The 20,960-nt window shown below is 51.7% G+C and overlaps 1 protein-coding gene across 1 annotated transcript in view; it reads right to left on the reverse strand.

Annotated features, from left to right (window-relative positions):
• Positions 1 to 454: 454 nt before the first annotated feature.
• The window catches only part of RGS10 (regulator of G protein signaling 10), a 30,992-nt gene continuing 10,486 nt past the window's right edge, over positions 455 to 20,960 (reverse strand). Inside the window, exons 3-5 of the mRNA XM_081158040.1 lie at positions 20,088 to 20,174; positions 10,534 to 10,677; positions 455 to 916 (exon numbers count right to left, since the gene is read on the reverse strand). Coding sequence (XP_081014166.1) covers positions 770 to 916; positions 10,534 to 10,677; positions 20,088 to 20,174 — 378 coding nt within the window. The 3' untranslated portion in view covers positions 455 to 769. The remainder of the gene's footprint in view (positions 917 to 10,533; positions 10,678 to 20,087; positions 20,175 to 20,960) is intronic.

Below are 20,960 nucleotides of genomic sequence, written 5' to 3' on the forward strand. Positions count from 1 at the left end.
AGGCTGCGGGAGACAGGGACCGTGCCCGCATCTTATGACCGGCACAGGCTGTGCACCACAATCCCACTCAACACCACCTGGCATTGCTCTGAACAACTTCCCATTCGTCTTCCTTCCTTCCTGGCTGAGACCTTCTGTTGGGATGAACTATTTAATCTGTGAAATGTCACAGACTGTGGGCAAAACCAGGACAAACCCATGCACAAGTAAGAGCCCTCTGATGATGCTCACACAGCTCCCCAAACCTGTCAGGGCTGCCGGGGATGCATTTCCTTCCCCCAGTGCTGAACTTGCACGAGCTAAGTATTTAACCCAAAAGGCGCCTGGCAGACAGCGCCCCCACTGGCCGGAGTCTGTGAGACCCACTCCTTGAGCCCCTCGCCAGGTGAACCTGCGGACACGCGGGCCCCTCCCCCAGAGGCAGGGCAAAGACTGAACAGGTAAGAGGCGGCTGTAAGTTTCACCTGGTGGCCTCGCATGAGGTTTAATCAAGCTACTAAATGCTCAGTGTCCAGTGTTCAAGGACTCTTCCCGCCTCGTACGTGTGTGTGTTTGTGAACTTAAACTTCAAAGCTATTTGTTGTTTTTATGTAAGATAAGCCATCATGCAAAACTTACTGGTCAAGCAGTTAATCAAATACACGTATCCCATTGACGGGTTTTGCATATTTCGGTCCTTGCAGATAACAAAGCAACTCTAAACCCTGCACGGTCCTGAGAGTGAGTTCCTTGGCGTCCGGGAGCTGCGGTCCTGACAGCTCTGGGGGGCTCATGTGTTATACATTCTCGAAGCTCTTTTCGCTGAGGTTTGGGCATCGGGGGGCTCCTCTTCTTCCTCCTCGGCTCGCTTGTGCTTTAAAAACAAGTCAGACTTCAGGAAGCGGCTGTAGCTGTCGTACTTCATGAGGTTGAAGATCTAAGGGGGAAGGAAAAAGAAATCTGAGGGATGAGGCCGGCCAGGCCGGGATGCAGCCTATCAAATATTTACTAACGCCCATCACATGCCAGAGAAGGCAAAGACGCGCGAGACACACACCAAGACAGCTAGAGCAAGTCATGTGCCGGACAAGGCGGGTTTCCTGGACGTTTCTGGTCATCATGAAATAACTTCAGTGGAATACAGCAGCTTGGGGAGTCCCGTGAACAAGCCTCTCTTTATTTTCCACGGAAGCACAGACCCACACGGCACTGATTCATAGCCTTGTATCAAGAGGGCCTTTAAGAATCTCCACTTTATTTGGATAAAATGACACAGGGGTGTATTTCTCCAGGAACTTGAGACAGAGGAATAGAAACGGTCCCTGTAGAGACGATGGTGGTGTACAGGCCACTGTCGTATCAGATGAGGGCCATACTGTAAGACTCTCAGGAGCCTGGCCTCTGAGACCTCAAACAGACCTATTATTATGCCAAAAAGCAAAATGGGACTTATTCGGTGCAGGGCAGAGGAGTAAAACCACAGTCTGAGCGAGGAGGGGCCTCGGAACAGGCCCTAAGTAAAGTAACAGCAGCTGGCTGCAGGATGCAGACACACGGCCGGGCCGGTGCCTGGGAATAAAGTGATTCTAAGGTGTGCTCGGCGGGTGTTCCAGGACCCCAGGGGGGCTGAGTCCTCTGGATTAGAAGACTGTCATCTGCCACACCGCAGGTCCTAAAAGAGTGTCCCCTCTCGGCCACCGACCCTATTCCTAGAACCCCCTCCCCCACCCCACCCCCTGCCTTGCCCTTCAGTAGTGGGAGAGAAACAAAAGGGAAAACATTTTCCGCTCCCGAGGGGTACAGTGTCTTTTGAGAAATCTCCCCCCTCACCTCTCTCAGACCTTCCGACTGAACTTTCAGGACGTTCTGCAGACTAAAAATCCACCCTGCTGCCTTCACTCACCACACTGCCAGGGGCTCAACAAGTGGAAAGTTCCAGAGGTGTCTAGAGGTGTCTCTGCCAGGCAGGGCTATCAAGTGGGTGGTAAAACCCTGACATCTTTTACATCTGCCCTTTCCCTACAGGCATGCAGACTATTTTGTAAATTAAATGTCTGAGGGAGTCGGAGGACTGGGCTCGCCTGCCTGGGGGATGGGAGAGCTGGAACCTTCGGCCCTTACACCTTTGCTTTCCCAAGTCGGCTTCAACCACAGGAGACCCGCCTACATCATTCTGCTATCAGCAAAGTCAACAACCAGGGGATGATTTAGGACTTTGGGTTTTCTTTCAACTCTTAAACTACTGCTTGCCCCTCGCTGAGCGTCTTTCCAGGCTGTCCGAGGTCCCCAACGGCTCAGAAAGACCAGCCTCCTCCTAAGCCCCTGCAGTTCCCTACCCGTCGCAATCTGGGAATCCTCCACCCACTCGCTGAGGTTTAGAGAAAGTACTGTATTCATAAAAACACACACAAACAAACAAACACCTCCCAGAAAATACAAAAATCATAGCTGGGGTAAGGCAGGGGATGAGGAATGCCATTATCGCTACATGGCCTCCCACGAATGTGACTCAGCCCTTCCAGGCATAAGAGCCCCCAAGGGAACTTTGAGATGCCCACCTAGTTCCAAGTCTGAACCAGATGCCCAAAGAGCGACTCATGACGCCAGCTCTGTGACGCCCCTCCCGGTGCCCGTGACCCCGCCCCACCGGGTCCATGGCAGATGGGACCCACCGCTGCCAGCAGGATGCGGTTGGACCAGGGCGTCTGTCTGCAGCCTCCGCGTGTGGGAGTGGAGCATCCTGTTTGCCTGCAGTGGCTCCGAGGCTCACACTTCAAAGAGGGGAAGAAAAAGGGCAGGGGCTGGAGGCACCGGGCGCAGGCGGCGGGGGAGGGAGGCGAGGAGGCGGCTTGGGCAGGGCAGGGGCAAGGCTCAGGCTGCTCTCTCCAGGAGATCCCAAGAGACCGCAGGCGCCTCCCTGCTGCCAGCAAGCTCCAGGGAAGGGGCTGGGAACTACTTAACAAGGGCTTCAGGGCCTCACCCAGCCCTGGGCAGGTGTGAGTGCCAGGGAGGTCCTTCAGCCTGGGGCTTCCCGCTCCGGGACCCCGGCCTGCCTCCTGGTGCAGCTCCTGGAGCTCTAGTCACTGGGTGGCAGCCACAGCCATGAGGGCTGGACAGACGTGAAAAAAAGAAGAGATGTTGTTCCCAGTGGCCTCATGTTCTGAGGCTGTGAGCTGCCTGATACCTCCGCACAGGGTCTTCAATGTCACTGGCACAGGGTTTCCTGTGCACTGGCCTAGGGGCCCACGGCCATAGGGTGCTCCCGCCACACGGCCCCTTGAGGGGGGTGCTCAGCAAAGGTGGCTGATAGAAGGGTAGAGAATGTGCTGGAAAATCTCTCCTAAGAAGGTGGCCAAAGACGGTGTAGCCAGCTGCGGACCAGAGCCTTGGGGATCACGGGGCAAGTGGCCACAGCTGCGGTCCAGCAAATGTTCGCCCAGTGAATGAGTGGAACCCACCCGGCGTGCAACAGCAGAGGGCTGGCGAAATGAACGAAGGCGGTGCCAGCGAGCCGACAGCGCCTCTGACCAGGCACCGGGCCGCACCTGGCCCTCACTTATTCCTCCCCAAAACCCTGCGACAGCCCTGACCGCACGGAGGAAGGAACAGGGCCTCAGAGGTTCAGTGCTTTGCCCCAGGGGCTGTGTGTTAGTCTGCTCGGGCAGCCATAACAAGTACCACAGGCTGGGCGGCTTAAACAACAGAAATTTATTTCCTCACAGTTCTGGAGGCTGGAAGTCCAAGAGCAAGGTGTGGGCAGGGCGGGTGTCTTCTGAGCCCTCTCTCCTTGGCTTGTAGATGGCTGTTTCCCCGCTTTCCTCACAAGGTCTCTCCTCTGTGTGTCTGTGTCCTAATCTCCTCTTCTTCTAAGGGCACCAGTGGTATAGCCTTAAATGCCTCTTTAGAGACCCTCTCTCCAAACACAGTCACATTCTGAGGTACCTGGGCTTAGGACCCAACATATGAATGGGGGGTTAGTGGAGGATGTCAAGATGACATCCAGGATTTAGGGTGGTGTCCTTAGGAGAGGAGAGGACACAGAGAAACACACAGAGGGAAGAAGGCCATGCGAAGACAGAGGCAGAGGTCGGAGTGATGGGGCTACAAGCCAAGGGCTGCCAGAAGCTGCCGGAAACTAGGAAGGGGCAGGAAAGGATTCTTCCTTAGAACCTTCAGAAGGAGCACAGCCCTCCCGGCACCTTGATTTGGGACTTCTGGCCTCATGAACTGCGAGAATAAATTTCTGCTGTTTTAAGCAACTCAGTTAGAGAGAATTTGTTATGACAGCCCTTGGAAACTAAACTAAATTATTGATTTCACCTCTCTCCTCCAGGACTCTTTGGTGGGGAGAATTGGCCTCTCTAGGGCTGGACTGTGACTGTCATGTCACCTCATCAACACTCCTCAAGTTGTCTGCGGGACAGAGAAAACCTTGGAGCCAAATCTAGGATGGGGGTGGGGCTCCAGGTGGACAGCAGCAGCTGAGCAGAGCTATAAAGCAGTCAGTCCTGCCCAGAGACAGGCGCCCGTGAGGCAGAAAACTCAAGTTAGCAGCTAAATTGCATTCCATACCTTTTTTTTTTTTTTTTTTTTTTGGCCAAGACAGCTGTGGCTCAGCAGGTTTCGGGTTTGGGCAGCCCCACATCTGTGAGCTGCATGCCCAGACTGTAAACTATTTGGCATCTTGCCTGGGGTACAATCCTGCAGGCAGCCGGAGGTGGGAGCCCTCCTGCCCACGTGCAGCTAAGCACAAGGTCACGCAACACAAGGTCACTGCACAGCCAAGGCGCCCATCCCTCTCCGGCCCCCAGGCAGCGTGGGGACTGGCTGGGACTTGCCTGTCCATGGGAGGCTCCAACTTGAGAGTGTTCCAGATCTGCTGCTGCAGACAAGGACTCCCACCCCGGACCTTCATCCATGTAGAGACCGAGAAGCTTCCCAGCCCTGAAGGCCCCTCAGTGAAGATTTCAACACTGTCTCAGTTGAGTACATTTCAAGCCTAATAAATCTTCCAACACTTCTCAGAAGACAGGGACACTAGGCCTAAACTAAACATACAACCCGCCTCTTCAAACCCTCCACCATGTTGTTTCAACTGGGGTCAAGGAAGGAAAAACTCAGTCCTTTCACACAAGCTCTAGTAAAGGGATCTCATATTCGCTGCAAGAACTGCGCTCAGTTTTTATATAAAAATTGCTGGAAGAAGGCAGCAAGAGCTCCTGTCTCTGGATTCCGCTTCCCCGCACACCCAGACTTCAGACATGCTTCCAGACGTACTCGGACAGAGAGCACAAGGAAAGCAGGCCCCTCTCCCTCCAGCCCCGAGCCATGGGACGATGACAGAACCAGCCGGGCGCTGCAGAGGCTGCTGGGACAGGGCACCCACGGCAATGTCCCCACCTCAAGTTGAAGACCACCTCCCCCTCTTCTGAAGTGGGGATGGGGTGCATCCAGGAGAAGGTCTGAGGGCAGCTGGCAGAGGGCAGGTGAGAGGACAAAACAGCTCCGGTCAGCCCCTGTCCCAAAGCGCCAGGGTGGGCCACCAAAGTTTCAGTCTCCCTGGACGGTGCTCGGGCTTCCTAGGCAGGCTTGCCAGGGCCGGGCAGTGTGCTGGGGTGGGATCAGAACTCCAGAAAGAGGCTGGACACGGATGGAGGTAAAATCCCCTCAGAGGCCCATGGGGGCGACAATTTGTCCACGCTTTCCAGAGTCCTTAATACTCAAATCCAAGGCCCACATGACATTCTTTCTGCACAGGGCAAAGGTATTTTATGTTTGTCTTTTGCCATCAGGGGGAGGGTTCAATGCTATTCTGATGCCCACCTCGCCCTTATTCCCCTAAACACCATTTCAAAGTTAAAAAAAAATATCTCCAAGTATTTCAAATACTGTCCTTCCCGCCCCACCCCTCATAAGGCGAACAGCTGTGGTGGACGTGGGGAGCCAACTTTCCTTCCATTTGAACAAAGGCCCACGACCTGCCCTTTCTGGCCCTGCACGTTGGAAAATGCCGGTCGCTGGACCGGACTGGATGTCTGGGAGCGAATGTCAGCAGCACCCACAAGACAGAGGCTTCCAGAATCCCTAGCTCCAGCCACCACTGCACACTTGGAGAAGCAGGGGGTGGAGAGGACCCCCAAATGACCCCGGAGCCAAGGCAGTCCCTCCGCAGCCTGGGTCCTCCCCAGCTGGTGCAGCCCTTCCCTCTGATGTCGGAAAAGGAAGCGTTTCTCCCTCCTTGGGTTCTGGGGAAGTTCAAAGAAACGACGCTGCTGAAAAGGGGCCCGGCCATGGCTCCTTCCTCTGCCAAGGATGTGCCGGGGGCGCTGACATGGCACTGAAGTGTTTCTAGTTTTTTTTAAGCATCACAGGTTGAGGGCTTCCTCTCCCATGGAGAAAGCCACCTCCACTCCGCCTTCCGCAGACCAGACCTGGCACCAACCCCGAAGCCTGGGCGAGAGCATCCTGACAGTCTCAAAATCCTCTCTGCGGAGGCGCTGGGGTCCCAAAGATTTACGGAAGAGAATGAGCACCCTGCTCCCCCCAAACCTGTGGCCTCCTCTTTTGTGGCCCGAGAAAGCAATGATCTCAAGTGGCCTTTTGCAATGGCCTTGACCTTCCACCCTCTCCAATCTCCTTACTGTTCCATTCAAACCAGAGGCTTTGGGGCAAGAGAGGTGTGTGAGCTGGTGCCGAGAAGCTTGTAGAAGCAGAATTCTGTTTTAAATCTTTCATCTGGCACAATACAGGTCACTGAGCAGCCTTCAAAGTATTTCATTTTTAAAAGCTTGCAGAGCCAAATTATACCAGAAAACACTCTCTCCACTTACACGAGTTTTCCAAATAACAGAATTATAAACTTCTCGTAAGATAACGTTTTGACAAAAACTCATAGAACCAGACGACAGTGTGGTGCTTACCAGAGGGAAAGGGGTGGGGGGAGATAGCAAAGGTCACGAGGGGTCAAATTGGTGACAGAAGGAGACTTGACTCGATGCAATAAACAGATAATATATTACAGGAGTGTACACTTGCAACCTATATAATTTTATTAACCAAAGTCACCCCAATAAATTTAATTAAAATAAAATTCTTAAAAATACATATATCATTTTGATGAAATGCTTATTAAAATGTCACGTCTAATGCATTCTTCACAGAATACACTGACCACAGTTCAGTTTTGCCTGATGCTCTGGGGTCATTAAGATCACTGATGTCACCACCCCGCAGCACAGGGATGCCCCGGTTGCGGACCCCCGCGCTCAGCGGTTCCAGATTGCTGTGCTGTGGTTTGTGTTTAGTATCATTTTTCTGTCTCCTCCCAGCTCTTAGTAACCGCTTTTTGCCGCCCATCTCTCCAGAGCCTCTACCAGCATTTCCAGTCTATTGTGATCCGAACCCCAGAGCCTGTTAGAACTGTGTGTAAACCAAGAACAAGCAGCACCTGGGTGAAGACCCCAGAAGCTCTGCTTTAAGTACGATGCATGGATGTCGGCTCATCTCACCCATGCTCAGGGAGGAGTTTCCCATCCTTCTGGTCCTGGCTGTGCCCCAAAGTCTATGCTGCCCTATCAGCCACCTCCAGGGCACAGAACACTGCCCCGCTGGGACAGAAGGGGGGGGGGCTGAGAGAACCAGAATTTTTCCTGGTGGGGCCCCTGAAAGCACCAAGCTGCCTGCTCAGACAGCCCTGCGACAGAGCCAGGGGGCTCCGCAAAGGCAAAGCCACTGAGGAGTTTTTCCTGTGGTCCCAAACAGGCTCCCCTCAGCCTCAAACGCCCTCGCTTAGGAAACCCGGGCTCTCGTGGGGGCCTTTTGGGAACAGGGAACCACAGACCACTGAGCATACATTTTGACAGTGACCAGCAGGCTCTTCATTTTAAATTTTAAAAATTTAAATATTTTTTAACTATTTTGGAGAGGCTGAGTTTTCTGAAGCGAAACAGAACCCAGAGGCCCTTAGAAAGATAGTTAATGCCTCTTTATCCATCTCAAATAAATGACTTAACAACAGGGTATAAAAGCACGTTCTTTTCTGTTGGTTGTTTTTTTAAGCCCTGGCCTGTCCCTTGGCAGGCAGGCAACAAAGGGTAGCATTTATTAACAATATATAGTACTTTCTGTGAAGTAAGTAGTTTGCACTGCACTGTGATGTCCTTGTAGTACGTGTGCACATGTGTGTATTTATAGGAAAAGGTCCAGTGCCATTTAGTGTCATGCCCAGGTAGGAATAATGCTTTTTTCTTTTTTTTAACTTTATATTTTGGTTTCTCAAGTTTCTTTTGTTGAGCACGTATGACTTTTATAGCTAGGTAGATAAAAGTTTATTTTTAAAATATTTTTCTTTTGTCACTTAAAAAAAAAATCTTCCTGTGGTCCTTGTGTTCCTCCTTTCTGGGCCAGCAAATCTCCCAACGTATGAATCTAGTGGCATGTGGCTGGGCCACAAAGGTCCACCACAGGAGAACTGGGTCCCTGGGAGCCTGAGTTCCCGCCACAGAGAGTGGCATCAGCTTGTCTCACTCCTTGGCCTACCTTGGCTTCTGCAGCCGGGAAATGGGGCTGCCTTACTCACATCCTTTCCAATCCCTCTGCCCCAGCTGGTCTCCCAGGGCCTTGAGGAGCAGCGATAGGCTGCCCATGAACGTAGCAGAGGCAGCCTTTGAAAGCAGATGGATGAGAGTGAATCAGCCCTCAGCGCTTCCTACGACCAGTGTGACTTTGTGTCATCAAATCACTTAGAGTCTCTGAACCCTGCTTTTCTCATCATCAAAATGGGAATAGTACTTACTACCTGGTGATGCAGTGAGATACTATATGCCAAGTGAGCGCCAGGAACAGAAGGGTACCCCTGAATAGCAGATATTGTTATTAGTGGAAATACCTAGAACACAGGGGCTTCAGCACAGGTTCCCAGCCCTGGCTGTACTGTAAAGTACAATAGGGAACTTTTAAAAGACTGAGGTCCAGGTGGGGCAGACATCCTCGTGTGGCTATAGCCACAAAAATTGCCCTTTAGGTCATACGTTCCACCTCCTTTCCCTCCACAAATCCATATCCATGGTGTCCTTCCCAATGACTCAAAATCACCACCTCCAGGAGGCCCTCAGCAAGTCTCCCATGCTAACTGGGTTCCTTCAGCACCCCAATTTGATTCAGAACTCAGGGCACCTGCCATTGTGTTGACTGGAAAACATTCTCAAACCATTTCTCATGTTTGTATTTTCTACCTGTGTATTTGTTTTCTATCTGATGCTGAGCAAAGATGAGGCCTCCTGAATGCTGGGGCATGCTATGGGCTCTGTGCACGTTCCAGGTGACTAAAAAAGGCCAGCCCAGCCCTAGTCAGTTTTGCTCAGTGGTTAGAGCATTGGCTGGTGGACTAAAGGGTCCATGATTCGATTCCAGCCAAGGGCAAGTACCTCAGTTGCAGGCTCGATCTCTGGCCCCTGTTGGGGTGCCTGCGGGAGGCAACCAGTCGATGTGTCTCTCTCACGTCAGTGTTTCTCTCCCTCCCTCCCTTCCACTCTCTCTGAAAAGCAATGGAAAAAAATCCTCAGCTGAGGATTATAATTAATTAATTAATAAAGGGCAGCCCATGCAGTGGACCAGTGACTCTCAAAGTGTTGTCCCAGGACTGGCAGCATCCACATCACCGGGGACCTTGTTGGGAAGGCAAAGTCTCAGCCTGCTTGGGACCGTCGCATTTGACAGTTAGCTCGGGTGGTGAGGCCCAGCGTCTGCTTTAACAAGCCCTCCAGGTGATTCTGGACTTGCTCACGAAGGACTGCTGAGTTAGGCTAAAAGCTAGTCTCCACCTGTGTGCCAAGTAAGGCCTTCACTTTCTCAACAAGAACAGAGCCAGCAGAAGTCTGGAATCTGTTTTCCACTGTCTACGAGTGTGTGTACAATGTTTATGAGAACAGAGCACACTATGGACAGTCATGTCTGCAAACTCATGTCGAAAAAAACCTCTGGGGCATGCTTTCACCCATTTGCCTATTACCATAGCCATTCCTCGTAAGAAAATATGCTAGAAAACTAGTTTACCCCTCATAGGTCTATGTTAAGCCTATTTTTTCCTGCTTTAAGTGGAATATATATGCTGCCATATATTAACATTTCATTACGGCTCAGAGGCCTTATTATGAACTAGCTTATGGTACTGGGCCACCAGACATAGGTGGTGATGTTTGGTTATTTGCACAAAAAACAGCCCCAGGTTCCCAGCCATTTTGAGTCCTTATGCTCACTTTCTAGAATTTTCTGTCTGCTTCTACCTTCGGCAGTTACCACATGGTGCTTCCTCGGTGTGAGTTCCTCAGATAACCCAGCCTCCCTTCTAATCTGTGTTGAGAAGACAGATAACCCTGCCGGTTCAAACTGTGCAGACCAAGAGTAAACAGCCGTGAGGGAGCTCCCTCTGGGTTAAATTCTGAGCCTGGCATTCCAGTCCCCTCTCTTTCTCCAACCACAGCTCCCTCTTCAACGGGCCAGGCTGGGGATACATATCGGCTTCAAATCACGGTGCAGGTAGGGAAGTCGGGTTACCTGGTCCTGGAGTTTCTGGAACATCAGGGGGTGCGGTTCTTCCAGGATCTTCTCATTGAGCCGGGACTGCCCCTCAACGTTGACTTGTGACGAGGCCTTGCTGGACAGAAAGGTCATGTAGATCTCCTTTGCCTTTTCCTGCATCTGCGGGCGACACACGGAGCCTGTTAGGCGAGCTCAGCTCTCCCTGGCCTGAGCCCAGCTCTCCACTCTGGCCTGGCCTGGGGGCTCTGACTGCCCCTCCATCTCCTGTCACAAAACTGCTACACTATCCATTTGAAAACGATGACAGGAAGAATCCTGGGCCACAGCGGGTGACATTCGGTACCATTCAGGTAGTCCTGTGAATTCTCCAAATTAAGGACTCATGGGGACATCATTCAGCCATAACAAGGGATGAAGTCCTGACAGGTGCACAGCATGGGTGAACCTTGAAACCTTATGCTGACTGAAAGACCACGCACTAAAGGCCACATATGGCACGATTCCATTCATCCAAAGCATCCAGAACAAGCAAATCCATAGGGATGGAAAATGAGTGGTTGCCCAGGGCTGGGGGAAGGGAAAGGGAAGTGACTGCTTAGCGCAAGGGGCTTCTGTTCGGGGTAACGAGAAATTCTGGAACAAGGCCGTGGTGACGGCTGTATAACACTATGAATGTACTTACGGAGACTGAACCACACACTTTAAAATGGTTCAAAGGAGAAAAATGAGAGCCCTAAAAAATGGCTAAAGTTGTAAAATTTGTTATGTGTATTTTACCACAATAAAAATAATTCAGTTGGCCAGGAGAGGCACCACCGCTCATTCAAGCAGCCTGCAGGGAGACTTAGGACCCTGCGGCTTCAAAGCCTTGCATTTCTGCTCAGCTCCACGCCTGCCGGATCCATTCTCCCCTCCTGGTTGTGTGGGTTTGTTGGCCTCCAGGGCAGGGTGTTTTTCCAGGTAATGAGATGTGAGTATGAGCGAGGGAGAGAGCTCCCACTGGCCGCCCTGAGTCCTGAGTGCAGTCCTGGAAAGCACAGGCCCTGAAAGGCTTGTAAGCAGACTGAGGAAAGGTGCTTTGTCTGAAAACCAGCCTGCCTCCTCGCTAGGGCTGCAGAAGGGAGCCTGGTCCTCCCAAGTGTCCCCTGAGGGTTCTCTCTTAGAGAAAAAGTGCCTGTACTCACACCTCGGGGCAGCAAACAGGGGGGCTGTATCTTTAAACACTAAAGCCTGAAGTATTACCTCACCCCTCGAGCAAGCCAGACAATAAATGCCTCTGAAATGCAGTCCTGGAGCTATGATTTGTGGAGGGAGTGAGGGGCCTTGGAAGGCCTGGAAAACTGCCTTTCTCCCCAAAGAAATCCCAGCCTATGAAATCCTTTGACCTCATGGAAAACACCAGAAGGCTTTGATACCTGGTGCCTGACAGTAGGAGAAAAGCAGTCCTTTACCTTATTTTAGTTCCAAGGACAAGTTGACAAAAGGCCCCATGAGGCTGAGGCCTGACCCCCTCCCGTCCCCCAGGAAGACTACCCAGGTGGAGGTCAACACCCAAGGCCTTGGTATCAGTTCTTGATCGACTATCATCGTGAACAATTCATCAATACCAGGCTCAAAGACATAGGAGCATCTTAAGATCAATATGGCTATTCCAACGGACAAGTCTGGGACCAAGATCCAGATCAGGGTGGGGCAGCACTTTGGGGTTGTTTGCCTCTCGAGGACCCACCCACTCCCTGAAGCCACGCGCCTCCCTCCCATCACCCCCATTCTCCCAGGAAAGAATATTCTGGGGAAACTACTACCTGTGTCAGCCTTCATAGAAGTACCAGCCAGTCCGATTAACAGACTCCATGCAAAGCTCTGGAGTCTGAAAGGCAGCGACCACTTCAGGCCTCCTCTCCCCCTTGAACAGTCGCACACACACGCACACGCACATGCACACGCACACACACTGTTTCCAGATGAATCCAGGCTGTCTTGGGTGGTTCCGAAAAGGAGTGTCATGAATCAGTAGCTTGAGGCTTAAAGGAGGGGGTGTGAGGGCCGGGAGGAGAGGAAGCAGGTTCTGGGAGGCCTGTCTCTCAGCCCCAGTGCACAGCCCCAGCCACCCGTCCCGAGTCTGTCTGGGCACACCGGGGGGTCCCCACAGCGGCCCCGTCTCCAACTGGACACACTTCAGCACAGAGCTTATCTGGGCCGGGATAGGAAGTGTGACTGAAAAGGGAAACCCCGAGACTGCCAACCGCAAGCTGGTCACGGGAAGGCCTGCTGTCCAGGCCGAGAGCCCTGGCCGGAAAACAAGAACCTCGTCTCTCAAGATATTTCAGTAGATTTTCCAGAGCTTTGTTAACCCTTTTCTGCCTCTGTCAGGATGGGGACAGAAAACATCCACCCCCTGTGGGTCACCCAGATCTGTGACTCTGGGTGTGACCTGGAGGATGGCCGGCTTCTCCACTCCAGCGCCCTGTGGACGACAAACGTGCCAGCGTCCCACCCTGCCCGGGGCGCTGGGAAAAGACCCCGCCGGGGCCCATGTGAGGGCTCCTGGCATCAGCCTGAGGACGGCCTGTGAGGCCTTTGCCCCCAGGGGAGCTCTTCCCAGACGCCCCAGGAGTCTGGGGCTTCCTTCCAGCCCGGCATCAGCCCGGGCAGAAGTCAGCACCGCCTCTGCTCCCCACAAGTGCATGTGCAGGAGAAGCCGGTTCCCTTTGACATCAGCCCCGGGAACAGCAATCTGCTCCCGGGAACAGCAATGGCACCAGTGCCCTGGCCCGCAGCTCAGAAGAGTGTGGTTTTGCACGTGCTGGGTCCTCGCCCTCACCCAGTAAGCGCTGGGAACTTTCCCGCTGGGGAGATAAAACAAGGTCTCGTTTTACCCATGTCCTCTGGCTGATGCCTCCCCACCCCAACTTATTCCTGAAACATCCAAAGACGAGCGGCTGGGAGCCTCCATTCCCCCTCCCCACCCGCTCCTCGGCCTCTCGGAGGGCCTGCTGCGCGCACCGGCTCGGCCGCCACCAGCTCACTGCGGCCCACGCGGCTAAGGCCCTGGGACCGTCCTCTGGACCGCTCTCGGGCCCCTGGCCCCGCTCACCACTGCTGCCCTCAGGCTTCTCCAACACCGCCTGCCTCCTTTGTCAGCTCCTGTCCCTCTGTCCCCCCCATAAATCCTGGGGTTTCCTAGAGTTGTGCCCTAGGCTGACTGCTTTCTAACCACACGCTCTCCCCAGATTTCAGCCCAACCCTCCCCCAAGCTGCTGACCATGTAGCCAACTGATCTCTAGAAATGTGGGCTTGGATGTCCCACAGACACCTCAAATACAAGGACAGAAGTGGCCCCTCCTGCCAGTGGGTCCTGCAGTCTCTACTTCAGGAAGGTGGGGACTGAGATCGCGACGCCCTGCCTGTCACCGGGTTCTGCTCACTTTGCTTCCTGCCCCTAACTCCACCAGCTGTCCCTCCCTATCCTGTCCCTCTCCAGAGGTGGATGACAGGAGAGGACACATAAGAAATGTAAAGGAGCAAGCTACCTTTATTAATATCAGCTGCAGGCAGAGAAGGAGGCAAAGAGAACATCAAGTGATTCGAGAATATTTCCGAGAACTGGCTCAGGAAATGGAAAGCAGCTGGAGGGACAGTGAATGACTCCGCAGAGAGCAAGAGCAAACCTGAGCACCTGCAAGGCTGGGGAGGGAGTGCCAACCAGAAATGTCCAAAAACGGCAGGAGCTCGGGCAGCGGGAACCCAGATGGAAGGAATGGGGGGGTGGGGGACAGAAGAAAGAAGCCGTTACACCCTCAGGTCCCCAACCCCCAACTCCGAGCATTCATTCAGGCAGTCATCTCCCTCCCCTCTCTCTCCTCTTCTGCCCCCTCCCCAGGCGGGTGTTTTCTTCTCTAAAGAGCCTGACTCAGGGAAGCTGCAGAACAGAAGCATAAAGGGGGGCAAGGATGAGAGGCCAAACCGAATGGAAGGGGTAAGTGAAATTCTGCATACAAACTCCCTAGCAATGTCTCCCAATCTAGTTGATTGGAGATGTGTTTTGTTTATAAACATAATATTAGGCTTGTGGCCACCAGAAAGAGACTAGAGGGTCTAGAGAAAACAAACAAAAAAGCATAAAGCATTCAACAGAACAATTCAGCCCTGGCCGGTGTGTCTCAGTCGAGTGTCGTCCCATTCACTGAAAGGTCACCAGTTCGATTCCCAGTCAGGGCACATGCCAGGTTGCTGGCTTAATCCCTAGTCCGGGATCAGTAGGAGGCAACGATTGATGTTTTTTTTTCTCTCCCTCAACCTTCCTCTCTCTCTAAAACCAATAAAAACATTTTTTTTTAAATTCAACAGAAGGCCCGGCCGGGCGTGGCTCAGCGGTTGAGCATTGACCTAGGATCCAGGCGATTGATTCCAGATCAGGGCACATGCCCGGGTTGCGGGCTGCAGCCGATCAATGACTTTCATCATTGATGTTTCTATCTCTCCCCCTCTCCCTTCCTCTGTCTGAAATCAATAAAGATATATTTTTAAAAAAAAAATTCAACAGAAGGATTTGAAGATAAAGTTGAAATCTCCAAAGAAAAGTAGGAACAAAAAGCCAAAAAATTGAAAAAATAATGATAATATTAATAACAACATAAGAACACTTCCCAGAGCTTCCATAAAATGCCCACACAGTGAATGAGCCCCACCCCGCCAAAGCCTCTAAGTGGACAGTTTTAGAACACTAGCAATGAAAAGAAGATCCTGTACCATTCCAGAGAGAAAAAAGCAAAGAGAACAAATCAGCTTCCATATGAAACACTGATTCTTAACAAAAATGAAGACAATGGAACAATGGCTTTAAATTTCTGAGTGAGTTTCGCCTAGAATTCATTCAGTTCTGTGCTCTGTCAGATTATCAATGAAGTGGGAGAGTAGGGGAAGAATTACATTTTCATTCAACAAGATCTTTAAACATCTACCCACCACATCCCCTTTCTCAAGAGGCTATTGCCAGCCTTGCTCCACCGCAATAAGCAGGTGACTCAGGACAGAGGAGGACCTGGGTCCAGGAAGCAGGAGAGGGGCAAAGAGAATGGCCAGTGGTGGCAAAGGAAGACCCAGGGAGTTGTGGTCAGAGGACCCCAGGAGGCCTGTCCCCAGGTGAGCCTGGACTGCAGAGATGAGCTGAGAAGCCCAAGTCCATGCAACATCCCATCAAGAAACGTTTTAAAGGCCACGAAAAAGAAAAGCAAAAAATGGAGCAAGAACCATGTAACTGTAGTGTCCCCTTTGGCTCAGTAGCAAACAATAAACAATAAATATTTTCGTAAAGAAAATGCAGTAGACAGGATGTAGGTAAGTGAAACCTCAGTTATAGTAAGAGGAAGTGGCAGATAACACCTAAAAATGATACAGGGAGCAGAGAAGGAAGGGACGGAGGCACTGGCAGGCCCAAGACCACACTAGGAGCATCTGCGCTCTGATCGGTTCGGCCCAGACCCTGCCAGGTCCACATCAAAAGGCAAAAGTTGGAAAGACCCAGCCCAAAGCCGAGGAAGATGAGCTCCCGAGGATGCTGAGAGGTGAAGGGAATAGGCCTTCCTACTGCATGCGCCTGTGGACGAGTGAATTTCACCTGAGGCCTACACATGTCGCTTTTGGATTTCTAAATACTTTGATTTTTTTAAATAAAGAAGATGGTGTTTCAGCTTTTTAGGAAAACCTTGACCATTATTTTAAATAAGACTATCAAACACTCTAAAATCCTGGATCAAGTTTTAGTGTTAAGTAAAATACAATAAAAATAATAAATATGATAGGCTTCCCCCATAACTGTTAGCTCTAAAAGGTATTATCATATTTCAATACCAGTGCAAGTCGCTCTCAGAGCTACGATTATAGAAACCTTGTACCACCCCTGCCACTTTTCCACTCCCAGTTTCAGTTTGGCTTTTACAAATCTGTGCAGGCTGCCATATCCGTTTCAATCCCTGTCACATAGTAAACTGGCCCAACGTGCATGGGCTGAGGAATGAATGAATGCATGCATGCATGCATGAATGAATGAATGAATGAGTGAGTGAGTGAGTGAGTGAGTGAGTGAGTGAATTCAGGGATAGCCAAAGAATGAACACCTTGTTGGAGTTTTTTCTGAGGTTTTAAAAAACATAAATGCTGCTTTGTTTTAGAAGATAGGTACCTCACGTGCTAATTCATGGAAAGAGGCATTTTTTAGAAAAACGTTAAACCATAAAGAAAGTGCAAAGGGAGGGCACTGTTTGGAAAGCTGATTGCTGAATATGGGCACCTGGAAGGCACTACCACCCAGCAACCCTAAGGAGGGAGGGTAGGGGCCATCACCCTCCCCAGTTCCCGAAGTCCCAGCATCCGCACCATAAATGCAGAGTATTAAGACCCTCCCAAACCAACGGGCTGCTTTCCTGCCTGCCAGGGGGCGAAGCACAGACCCGGGAGGACGGTGAAGACACAGTCCCACTGTCCGGGGCCTGTGAGCTTACGAGCCCCAGCAGGATGGACTCACGTCCACCTCTCGAGTCCGGGGCTGCAACAGCAGCACGAAGTGAGACAGCGGGAGGCGAGCCCTCCCCACGGTGGGTCCTCAGGTGTCGGCCGACCTGAGCGGAAAGAGCTGGAAGTCCCGTGTGCCCGGCACTGTTCCAGGCACTTGGATACACTGGGGGAGAAGACAGACAAAGACCTCAGACCTCGCGGAGCCTGCACGACAGGGGAAAAGCAAACAATACAGAAGATAAATAAAGAAATTATACAAGAGACAAGATAAATCGGTAAGCGCTAAGGAGAGATCTGGCTGGATGAACCAAAAGCAAGAATGGAAAACAAACCAGGGCAGATCCCATTTCCAGCCATGGAGGGAAGAGCGAGGGTGGCATGGATCCCATGACCGCCTCAGCTCCCTGTCGAGACGTACCCGCAGCAAAGCCCAGATGCGTTCAGTCTGATTGTGAAATTCAGCTGGGCCCACTTCTCCCCGTGCTGGGGCCCGCCTCCGCTTTTCTAAATTAGTGACTCCGAACTTATTCCTGGTTTTACTTCCCCTGCGGCCAGACCCACTAGAGAATTCACAGGCGCTGCAGTCAGAGGCCTGGTCCGTGCGGCTCTGTCTGCACCAAGCCTGCGGCCTTGAGCAAGCTGCCGTTTCACCTGTCCGGCCGCAGCCCCGGGCAGGGTGGGAGTCGCCCTGAGGCTCAGGCAGACGCTTCCCCTTTCCAGGGCTGTCTGCATCCCCAGGCAGCCGACAGGGAGGCAGCGTTCACTGCACTGAAGCGACAGCCAGGCACGTTCCAGGCTCGAGGACACAAACCTTCAAGGAGTCCTAGTCTGGGTGTCAGGGTTTGGGGGTGCAGAGACAGGACGCTGGATTCTGGGAGCTCTGTGTGTAGGATGTGGACGGGTCAATGCAACCTACTACGTGGCTTTCCAGTGTTCACCTTGGCACCCAGGTTCTCCAGGTGTGGCCCCACCAGCCCGTCAGCTTCCAGTACAGCAGAGCGTGGCCTCCAGCCATCTGGTCTACCGTCAGCTCTCCTCTCCAGGAATTCCTCCCCACATGCTGTCCCCTCTTCAAGGAATAGGACCCCATCCCCAAACTCCAGTTCAGGTGTCAGGTGTCAGCTGGCTTAAAAGTCCCTTCCCCTGGGGGCTTTCCAGACTGCTCACTGCCTCTGCTCCCACAGAACTGCACTTCCCATTTCTAGGCTCCAGGCTTCCCCTCCCAATATCTGTTCCCCAAAGAAGCTCATCTGTCTTGTCCCTGAGTGTCTCCCATGCTTGTCACAGGCCTGGCCCTCAGCAAGCACTCCACAAAGATCTGGTGAACTCGGCTGAACTGAAGGACGCACCGGCATGGTCTGCGGGGCAACTGACTGGGTGGCCTCGGGCGCTGGTTCAAGTCCCAGCTTGGCCAAGGAGGAAACTCGACTTTTTGGTCTGTCCAATGACGGGTGTGCTGGCCAACCTGCAGGCCCTCTCACCTCCAACACACAACGAATAAGGCAGAGGGATGGGCATCTGCTCGCCTGCTCGACTCTGAGCTGGGTTCCAGGCGAGGCTGGACAAGTCAATAGCACAGTCCAGCGTTTATGAGAGGCTGTCCCTGGGCCCTGTCCTGGGTGCCGGGGGCAAAAGAGAGGGATGAGCAATCCTGCCTGAAGGGTGGCAGCCCTCTCTCCTGCTGCCTGAGGCCACTCACCGCCCAGGAGGCTCAGGCAAAGCCATCCAGGGAGCAGAAGCCGACAAAAGTAAATACCAAGGGTCATGCCCTGGACAGCCTTCTAGGCCGACCTAGGAAATTCAAGCTCCAGGGAACCTATCTCAGAATCCACCCTTGCCCCTAAGGGGAGGGAGGCCACACTGCTCCAGCCTGGGGAAAGTGGGTCCGAGCTCCAGAAGAGCCTTTGAATAAACCAGTCATGAACATTTTCCAGGCTGCTGCCTGCGAACACGTAATGACGGCTGGGTTCCAGCGTTTGGAGACAGATGTTCAATAACTGGCAGCCCACAAGCCACATCTGCCCATGGATGTGTTTTGTTTGGCAGGCAAGGTTTTACATTTTTAAAAAAATTAGTTCTAACCCTTACAATATCAGCTGGGTTCACATAAAAATCCAAACGCGTAGCTTCTCTGGAGAAACAGGCAGCACTGGACTAAAGATGGGAGAAGTTGCCGTAGGAAGAAATACCCCTTGGAGTTCTGGGGGCAAGGGTGGGCAAGCGAAGACCTCGGTGGGCAGAACTCGAAGCAGAGAAAGCCCAGACAGCCACAGACCCCAAAGCCTTCATTGCCAAAGTCAGCTCAGCAACCAGCCGCAACCCTGATGGCCCCAGTCCCCCCCACTCCCTACAACCTCACACCAAAAGCCTTGCCCGGGTACATTACTTCCTGGACCCTGTAGGCATTCAGGTGGTAGCCTCTTAGAAATACACAGGCACTGGCCTCAAAAGCACGCCCAATGCACAGGCCTCCTTCCCCGTAATCTCCTCCACCTCTCCCTATCCTCAGCCTTCAGTGGTGGAAACGCTGGCTGGCGTGAGAATGAAAGGCCACCCCTGCAAAGAGCACACAGGAGAGGAGTCAGAAACGTCTGCGCGGGATGCCGGCCAACTACGGGATGTCCCGTAAAGATACAGTGAACAACTGACAATCCACCTGAGGCACGCTGCTTTTGTCACCAGATCTGCTTGTCATTTCACTGCCTCCGTACAAAATGCAGACACGTCAAACACCGGGGCAGCATCCGCATAACTTATCCACGAAGAAGAAAATCATACACGATGATGAACTCTAAATGTCATAAACTGTTATTTTTACTTTAAATATTTGTCCATTTGCACAGCTCCATTTAAACAAGGATTAACACCCCTCTTTTCAAAATTATGACTAGTTGAGCAACACAAGATACCTAATCTGAAGCTTAAACCCTCCCCCACATCCAATAAGGATCAGACTTCTTCGGGAAATTTCAAAATAGATTGGAAAGGTAGCTGTAAGTTTATAAGGAGAGAAAAAAATTGTGGAGAACATGAGGACATCGTGGAAGAAATACCTGCTGCTTATCTTCTGTTTTCTTAAAATCCTCACACGCTAGCCAAAACAAAACGTTTTCTTCACTGAATTCCTTTTTTAAAAATTCCTATGGATACAGAGAGAAAATATATAAAACAGTATCCTGTTTTTAAAAAACAACGACAAATAAAGAATGCATCTCCCTTCAAGGATCGATTTGGTAAAATCCAAAAAATGAGCTTGAAAACTGCACCCTGAAAAACAAAGCTGATGTTTAATGTGAGAGCTAGAATTTCATATACATTTGAACGTAATGGCTTTGACATTGTAAATGAGAGTAAAAATGAAGCCAGCATCTCCTCGCAACTCTAAGCTAACAATAAATTACCAGAAAGTAAATTAAAGTGGAAGATATATTAGTTCCTTCCAGACAGTGTTTAAACAAAGTACATTCCTCTAAAATCAGGCCATTTTTTTTAAACAAAACAAAAGAAAACATATTAAGCATGTCCAAAAATGTCATGCTGAAAACCATTTTAAGTTGGAGGGCTCTATTTTTCTCTTTTGGCAAATGTTGGGGTTAGTGGCACAGAAGAGTGTCCTCCATGAGATCTAGACGGAGCTCACAGTGGCCTGGTGACCAGGAATATTAGTAGCCCTGCCTGTCACCCTTCCCTGGGCACTGAAGGACCAACAGCCTGAGGGCTCATCCTGGCCTGACCACAGATTTAAGGACAGATACAGGGCATTCTTCAAATTCACACAGGCTTCTTCGGACACCTGGGGTTGCTGCTGACCAAAAAAGTTACTTCTAGGCAGCACCAATGCCTCCCCATCCATCAGCCTCCTCTTGAAGTTCAACTTCACTTTGCCAGCTGTTGTCTAGCCTGTCTCACTCTGTTAATAATTCCAA

The sequence above is a fragment of the Miniopterus schreibersii genome (assembly GCF_964146895.1).
Source record: "Miniopterus schreibersii genome assembly, chromosome: 14".
Taxonomy (NCBI): domain Eukaryota; kingdom Metazoa; phylum Chordata; class Mammalia; order Chiroptera; family Miniopteridae; genus Miniopterus; species Miniopterus schreibersii.